The sequence below is a fragment of the Triticum aestivum genome, chromosome 1D (genome assembly GCF_018294505.1).
Source record: "Triticum aestivum cultivar Chinese Spring chromosome 1D, IWGSC CS RefSeq v2.1, whole genome shotgun sequence".
In the NCBI taxonomy this organism is placed as follows: domain Eukaryota; kingdom Viridiplantae; phylum Streptophyta; class Magnoliopsida; order Poales; family Poaceae; genus Triticum; species Triticum aestivum.
This window is the reverse complement of record NC_057796.1, coordinates 228,502,714-228,510,890: the sequence shown is the minus strand read 5'-3', so window position 1 is coordinate 228,510,890 and position 8,177 is coordinate 228,502,714. Positions and strand designations below refer to the sequence as shown.

The window sequence follows — 8,177 nt, the reverse complement described above, 5'->3', positions numbered from 1 at the left end:
TGTAGTATGACCCTTTCTTCCTGATTTCTGTTTACCAGCAGGGCCGAAAGGCCCTGAAGAATTGTTTTAGTTTTATTTTGCATATATTATTGTCAAGCAGTAGGTTCAGTAAAGTAATGCATGATATAACTTGGACATTTTTAACTAAGGAAACTCAAAATGCTTGTCATTATTGCCATTACGAACTAGCCAACATGGCAAAATTTGTCAACTCCTCGTATATATCATGGATAAACAATGGGGTAGAGAAAAGTGGAAAATAATTACCTCTTTGTACGATTTTGAATATCCTTGTCGCTCACTTCTAGGGAGCATAGTTCGATTCCGAACCCGGTTACATGGTAGTGACCCATTGGCACAACACATCTTCTCTTGTTTCATTTGTAACTAGTTTCTTCACACTGTTCACGTGGGATTCTAGCATACATATATCAACATTCACCAGCATTTTCCTAGTAGTTGCATCACATATAAAGGCGATTTTTCTAGTTTGGTCAAGATCTCTGAACAACGTCCATCAGAAAGAACAAAAAAACGTGAGGCAAATGCAAAGTGTAAAGGAGGCATGTGCCATGCCAAACCAACCAATGTTGATAAAGTCTGTTTACCAGTAACCTGTTCCAAACCAACCAACGTGTTTGCCTTAACTTCTTCTTCACTCCCCAGTTCCCACTAGCTAGCACATTTCCTTCACTGAAAGGTGAAAGAACAACCGGCATTCAGGAAGGCGCCACAAACTACTCCATGGATCATGATCCTGCATGTTCTCCTATCAATAACTTGTAAAGCTAACTGTAAGCATGCCGTCAACCAACTCATCAACTTCTCTTATCATGGACAAACTGTATGCAACAGAAAGTGCATTACCAAAGGAACACACCGGTACCTCCCTCCTCGTTGTTCGCCGGGCTGAACGCCCTTCCTTTACCCAAGAAAAGTGTGCCTTGCTTTTTCATCATGATGAGGCGACGGTGAGCATGCAGCATAAAGTGCTGATTCGGTTCCACCACTTTGTTCCTTGGAACAAAGCAACTTCTAACACAAGCTCCTCCTTATAAAACCCACGGATGCCTTGGGGGCAGGAGCCAACTCCTCACAGGGAAACAGAGCCTAACTAGCTAGCTAGCACAAGCAGCTTCAGGAAGCACCAATGGAGGGTTTCAGCCAGAAGCATGTCATCGGAATTCCCCTGCCTTCCTTTGCATATGCTGATGAGAAGACACAAGGAAAACCATCCTGTTCTTCTTTGGTTCGCAACAAGGGTAATGATCTCTTCTTGCCAAATCCTCTTCTCCCAACTGCTGTAATTTTTATGTCAATGCTGATTTTCTCTCCTTTCCTTGGCGCCGCAGAAAAAAAGAATTCCATCGTTTATCGGATGAGCAAGCTAAGCCAGAAAACAGATACTTACATGCAGGGCTTCAAGGAACACTGTAAGCATGCCATCTAATATCTGTGTATTCCAACAAGTTGATGTAAAGTATAAATTAACCAGGCAACAATTCTCATCACTAGTTATATATTTTTGCATTGCAGTAGCACTTGGACCGAAAATTTCAGAAACTGTGAAAGGGAAACTGAGCTTGGGTGTGAAGGTTCTCCAAGCTGGTAGCATGGACAAGGTCTTCAGGCAATACTTTCGAGTCGAGAAAGAAGAGAAGCTACTGAAGGCTTTCCAGTGTTATCTCTCAACCACAGCCGGCCCAATAGCTGGAATGCTTTTCATCTCGACTGAGAAGATTGCCTTCCATAGTGACAGACCTTTGGATTTAAAATCGCCCAAGGGCCGCATCACAAGGGTGCCCTACAAGGTAACTAAAGACAATCCCCCGGTCAATAGCTAAAGTTTACTGGATTAAAACCCGGTTAAGAAATATGTGGGAGCCCATTTGAACTCGAAGCTGATGAAATTTTTTGCATCTTTCCACAGGTCGTGATTCCTGCAAAGAGGATAAAGAGTGCTGCCGTGAGGGAAAATTTGTATAATCCTGATGAGAAGTACATCGATGTAGTTACTGTTGACGGCTTCGATTTTTGGTTTATGGGTTTCATCAGTCACACAAAATCACTGAAATATCTTCAGCGTGTAATTTCGGAGATGAGATGACACACCCAGTTCTGTAATCCCAAGCACACTGGGTACCATGTTGAAATGGTATATGTACATTGGAAAAAATAGGATTGAACAATCATATTGAAATGAAAAGCATTTTTACTTTACCCTCAAAAAATGAAAAGCATTTTTCTGTTCAAGATGTTTTCCACGGTTATGAGCTTACGATATGCTGAAAGGCCAACGCATCATGTTAATACCTCTTCATTACCGAGTAGTTATCGCCATATAGAGGCTCGATTGTGGAAAGATTTATTTATCTAAACCAAATGTAACAGGAAGTGACAATGTTGAAGGCCGTCTGGTGTTTTCCCATAAAGAAGAATGCACGTTCAGCAGATAAATACCAGCACAAATTTTCCACATTATAGCCGACATTGTTGCAAAATAGCTGCAGCTCTCTCTGCTGCCACCTCCTTCTGCTGCGCCACCTTCACTGATTCCTCGAGCGTCCGACGGAGAACCGACGCGTTCTTGCGACAGCGGCGGCGGGCATCGGTCTCCGCCGAGGTGTTGGCGGGTGCTGGTGGTGCTAGGTCTCGCTGTTCACACTGTCATCTCGCTGTGGATGGCAGAGAGCGGGCAGGGCAGGGTTGGACTGCCACGGAGGATGAGCTGCCGACCCAGGAAGTTGGGGACGCCGTCCAGGAGGAGCTCCCGCCCCGGCCCATCCCCGAGCGCCATAGCACAATGCGGAGCGCGACCTCCTTCTCGTTCGGGTCGGACGAGCTCGACGAGTCGGCGGCGGCGAGCCCCACCCAGTCGATTCCGTCGGAGCCGGAGCCGGCCACGGTGGAAGGGGCGGAGGGGAGATTGGGTGGAAGGGGAGGAGGAGACGGAGGGGAGCGGAGAGGGCGAGAGGAGTGAAGCGGAGTGGGGTTTGGACTAGGATTTCTTGTTCGGATGTGCTTTTTGTGGGAACGGTGACGGGGGCGGCGTGGGACATAGCGGGCCGGTCCGACGTGGCGGCGGTGTCTGGGCGCGTCCGGATAGTGACTGGGCAGCCCGTCCGGGTGTTTGAGACAAAAATGGGGGCCCAGTTATAGATGCCCAACACCCTTGATATAAAAAGGAGTAAAGGCACATTTTTCCATTCCATTTCTAAGGAAGAATATTGTACCCCCACGTTGAAACTGACTGGAAAACAGTGAGGTATTGCGCATACAGAAGGTTCCCACATTTATTTGATGAGGACACAACGCATCAAATGTAAAAATAACAAAAAAGGTGTTGGTGAACATCTTAAACTTCTTCTGTCATGCTTCTCCATACGCTTGCAAATTTTGACTAATGTTTCAGCGGCTTCAGGACACTTTTAAGCTCTTAGGGCAGAAAAGAAGATGAGTGCATGGATTCTTCAGGCTCGAAATATTAGTATCTTTTGACAGAGGCAGTAGGGGAGATCCAAGCAGTGTATATTTATCTTGATAAAGGTAAAATATTTACAATAAAAGGAGGGCCAGAAATGTACAAGGAGACTGGCCGAGCCACTGAGACTGATCATAGACTCCCCTATGAATTTAAAAGAGTGAACCCAAAGAGGTGTTCCCATGACCTAATGCTTAGGTGATATGCTATCAAAGATCTTAGCATTCATTTTTTTCAGATGTGCCATGCTGTTATGATAGATCTCCATGAAGAAGGGGATATGGAGGATGCTGCATCCACTGCAATCTACCCACTGAAGTCCCACTTTTGTGCCAGCAAGTGAACGTAAAAGGGCAGTCGAAGAAGGGGCGATCGCCCGTTTTAGAGGTGCCAATGTTACAAAGGGCACAACTGTTCAAGTATGGCGTTCCAAACATCTCTTGAGAGAGGTGAAAAGTTGTTCAGGACTTATCAATTCTGCCTATCAACTGAAGCTGGACCTCTAACTGGGGTCGGTAGCTCTCCACAGCCTCAAATTCCTCAACTCCGTAGCCCAAAACCATAGCCAGCTTCTCCTGAAAAATCCTGGAGTTCACAGATCGTTCGGCTCTGTAGCTTCTCGCTGGTTAGCGCTGGACTGGGCTGGCAGCCCATTTGGCTCGGCTGCAGCCCAGCCTTCTCTTTTTTCCTCCCACGTTCTCACCTCTTGGCCCACCTTGATGCTTCTTCAACCTGCAGCACTGACGAACAGGGTGTTTCCTGAAGCTGTCAATTTGCTATCAAATAGGGAGATAAAGGCCACGATTTGCCTGAACTTCAACACGTAATTTGTTGCCCACTTTGCTCCGAATCCATTCTATCAAATAGCACACTCTATCATTCAGTAATGGAAGAGATCGGAGTGCAGCACTGACGCCTAGCTACGAGCAGTGCGTGAGCCGGCACAGCCCAGCCCAGCGCGTGCGCAGACAACGCCACAACGCGGGCGGCGAGACCACTCTCCCCCACGCCCACTCTCACCGGCGGCGCTCAACTGGGCCGCCAGGAACGCGGCCACCGGGACGGAGCCGTCGATACGGGACAGAGAGAAGGATCTGGGTATGGAATCAGCCGGAGAGGCTCGACCTCCTGGCGGCAGAACTAGGTCAGATCGGCCGAGAAGGAGGGCATGCGCGAGCGCGTCGGCGGCGGTTGAGGAAGATAAGGGGAACGAGCGGCAGGGGAGGGAGAGGAGGGGAACAAGCACGTCATGGGAGAGAAAAATCAGTGCGAACCGGTACGCAAGTTCACTTGGCGGTGGCAATCGGGAGTAATTTCTGTCAACTCCCGCTCCTTCGATTTCTGGGAGCTCGGATGTTCCAACTCCACCGCTCCTCTAATTTTACACTACGCGAATAGCCAGCTTCCCACTCGTATAACCAGGATTTGGATCGTTCGGTTGGGCTTCCGACCTGGAGCTGAGGAGTTGCGGAGCCAGAGGGCTACCGAACACGCCCTAAATCAACTGCTAGTGTTTCCTTCTATACTGAAGGGCCAGGTATGGAATTTCTTCAAAATGTTCAATTTCGCAATGTGCTCATCCAATTTTTCTAACCACTACAATATGCTTAATTACAGGCGAATAGTCAGAACCCAGCTTGAAGAAACATGAACGTGTTTAGTGTGGAATGGGGGAGTTGCAGAGAACTTCTGGTCAATGGAGTTCATTACCTACCAGAAATCCTTTAAAAACTTAAGCCGGCCAATGGAGGAGGTTGCAGAGAGCTTCGTCTTTTTTTACAGGGCTGCAGTCGTTTAGAATAGATTTTTTTAGGTACTGTGCCTTCTAAACTACAGCTAGAAACGATTTCAACTGCACAAACATATCTATATCTGCATTCATGGCATGCACAGGTGCAAGCATTGACGAGTATGTGCCTGTTTACTGGCGGGCAGTTAATGGCCTGCACCAATGAGCTACGGTCTTGCATTTTTTTTCCCATTCCTTTTCCAAATAGCAGTTTAGTTCCATATTTCACCCAGAATCAGTATTGTTTTGACAGCATGCATTCAAATATAGTGACATAAAACTGAAGCATCCTGAAATTGACAGATGGCAGCGATTCAAGAATGCTCATGCTGATGCAAAAGAAGAGAGATGAGTTGATCACCAGTAATCTTCACAGGAACACCTCCCTTCAGCAAAATGGTGGAACCTGGAGTTATCTCTAACAATAATATCCCTGCTTTCAGCCTTAGAAATGAACTTCAGTGCAGAATGACAGTCTACACAGATACGCAAATTCTTCTTCACAATGATTGGTTTTGTAGCAGGCATGCTTATCAAAGCAAAAGCTACGGCAATCCGCTCACTGTGATAACGCAGAATCCTCTCCTTTGCAGTATCTTCCAAATTAGATGGTAAGGAACGTGTGTCTGGGACGTAACCTTCCTCCTTTATCCTCTCATAGAGTTCCTCAAGCTTTTTATATATCTTCTTCTGCTGTGGATGTGACCAATCTTCGGATGAAAAAACATGAGTTTTGTTATTAGCATCAACCCAGCTAAAACCAGGAAGCTTCTTAATCCTGCTATCCCTCATCAGCTTCCTGATTGCCTTAACATCCTCCCATTGGCCTAATGATGCATAGATCCCAGAAAGGGATACGTGAACACCAGTGTTATCTGGCTCAAGCTCCATTATCTTTTGTGCCGCAAACTCGCCCAGCTCCTTGTTTCCTCGCATCCGGCAAGCTCCAAGCAAGGAGCACCAACCATAGACACTGGGTTTGATAGGCATTTCGTGTATAAATTTCTCTGCTTCGGCTAGTCTGCCAGCTCGACCATACATATCAATGATACAGGAATAGTGCTCCTCCTTAGCCTCAATACCATGGGCACTCTTCATGGAGTTAAAGTATTTCAGTCCGTCATCCACTAACCCAGCATGACTGCATGCTGTAAGAAGGCTGACATATGTAATGTGATTTGGCCTGATGCCACTTGAGGTCATCCCATCGAAAGCTTGGATAGCATCCCTACCATGACCATGTTGTGCAAATACATTGATCACCGCATTCCAAGCAATATCAGTATGGTGTTCAACCTCATTAAATAACTGAACAGACAAACTAACGAGGCCACATTTACCATACATATCCATAAGGGTGGAACTGACAAAGGAGTCACCGATAATATTTGTCTTGATCACGTGAGCATGGAACTGAGCGCCTTGTTCAAGCAGAGCCTGCGTGGCACATCCCTTGATCATGCTCGAGAAAGTAAATTCATTGGGTTCAACTCCTTGCCTCTGCAGTTCAAGAAATATTCGAAGGGCCTCCTCGACACTATCAGTCTCAACGTAGCCATCAATCAGCGAGGTGGCTGACACAACATTCCAACCTCCAGGGTCAATCTTCACAACACGAGCAGCATTCTCCATGTCCGCAGCCTTAGCGTACATGTCAGTGAGCGCATTCCTCACAGCAACCTCCAGTTCAAACCCTGCCTTCACTACAGCAGAGTGGATGGTTCGGCCAAGCCATCCATCCTTGAGCCCTCCCGATGCACTCAAAACACTGCAGTACACATGCTGGTCAGTTCCTACTAGCCCCTCTCGCTTCATGTCCCGAAAAGCTAGAGCGGCCTTCTCAAGGCTCCCGTTCTTCGCATACCCATCGATCATGGCAGTCCATGCAACAGTATCCTTGTGCGGCATTTGATCAAACACCCTGCAGGCATCAGCCAAGAGCCCAGACTTGGAGTACATATCCGCGAGGTTACTCGCGACGAACAGCTCTCCGTCGAAACCGAGCCTGACGCCGACACAGTGCAGCTGCGCGCCGGGGCCCGGGGCGGCGAGGGCGGCCGCGGAGCGCGCGGCGCTGGAGAGCGCGAACTGCGTGGGCGCGAGACCCGCGCGGCGCATGGACGCGAACGCTGCGAGCGCGTCGCGGTGCATGGAGTTCTGGGCGAGGCCGGAGATGAGAGTGGTCCAGGAGACGAGGTTGGGTCGGGGCATGGCGTGGAAGAGGCGGAGTGCGGAGCGGACGTCGGCGCAGTGGGAGTACATGGTGATGAGGTGGTTGGTGAGGAAGGCAGACGCGGCGGCGGCGCCGGAGAGCGCGAAGCGCGCATGGAGGCGGCGGGCGAGGCGGAGGTCGCCGGCGCGGCCGCATGACTGGAGTTGGGCGGCGAGGCGGAGTGAGGTGTTGGTGTCCGGTGGGCGGGAGAGCTTGCCGCGGAATTTCCCCATGCGGGTTTGATTGGGCCCAATGGTGCTGTCCTAAATTTATGGAGTACAACTTGCATTGAATATTCCTCGAAAAAAACTTGCGTTCAACGATATTTTGATGCTAGAACTTGTAAAATAAATCGTTTAAGTGTATAATGAACTTGCGATTACGTTCACATACCATGCTAATTTCGCCCGTAGCTGTTGACGGCGGTCACGTGGCATGCCAACGAGCGTGTCTCATGGCCATTGTCAGTGGGCGGGAAGGGGGAGGCGTCGGCACGCTGTAATTTTTTTAGAGGACTCTTTGTCACTGTGCTAAATACTATGAAAAGGCCCCTGGGACGGCGAAGGCATCAAGCTTTTGAAATTTACTCATAAGCCCCACAATTGCTAAGCATATTTTCTTACAGTACAAGCTGCTTCGTCTCCATATCTTCTCTCTCTGTCTTTCTCTCTCTCTCATTCCAAGGCGGAGGTGGA

General features: G+C 48.4%; 2 protein-coding genes across 2 annotated transcripts; one reads left to right on the top strand and one right to left on the bottom strand.

Moving 5' to 3' along the window:
- Positions 1-1,062: 1,062 nt before the first annotated feature.
- On the top strand, positions 1,063-2,192 carry LOC123181149 (putative GEM-like protein 8). The gene is made up of 4 exons (XM_044593383.1): positions 1,063-1,262; positions 1,353-1,433; positions 1,537-1,811; positions 1,931-2,192. Exons 1-4 carry the CDS (start codon positions 1,151-1,153, stop codon positions 2,105-2,107), a joined length of 645 nt encoding a protein of 214 aa, XP_044449318.1. The 5' UTR covers positions 1,063-1,150; the 3' UTR covers positions 2,108-2,192.
- Positions 2,193-3,554: 1,362 nt separating this feature from the next.
- Positions 3,555-7,735, bottom strand: LOC123181148 (putative pentatricopeptide repeat-containing protein At5g52630). The gene is made up of 2 exons (XM_044593382.1): positions 5,632-7,735; positions 3,555-4,221 (listed from the first exon to the last, which is right to left on the bottom strand). Exons 1-2 carry the CDS (start codon positions 7,713-7,715, stop codon positions 4,209-4,211), a joined length of 2,097 nt encoding a protein of 698 aa, XP_044449317.1. The 5' UTR covers positions 7,716-7,735; the 3' UTR covers positions 3,555-4,208.
- Positions 7,736-8,177: the final 442 nt, after the last annotated feature.

Coding starts and splice junctions, on each gene's coding strand:
- LOC123181149 (XM_044593383.1), top strand. CDS start 1,151: ATGGAGGGTTTCAGCCAGAAGCATGTCATCGGAATTCCCCTGCCTTCC. Junction 1,434..1,536: donor GCAGGGCTTCAAGGAACACT/GTAAGCATGCCA, acceptor TTTGCATTGCAG/TAGCACTTGGACCGAAAATT. Junction 1,812..1,930: donor TCACAAGGGTGCCCTACAAG/GTAACTAAAGAC, acceptor ATCTTTCCACAG/GTCGTGATTCCTGCAAAGAG.
- LOC123181148 (XM_044593382.1), bottom strand. CDS start 7,715: ATGGGGAAATTCCGCGGCAAGCTCTCCCGCCCACCGGACACCAACACC.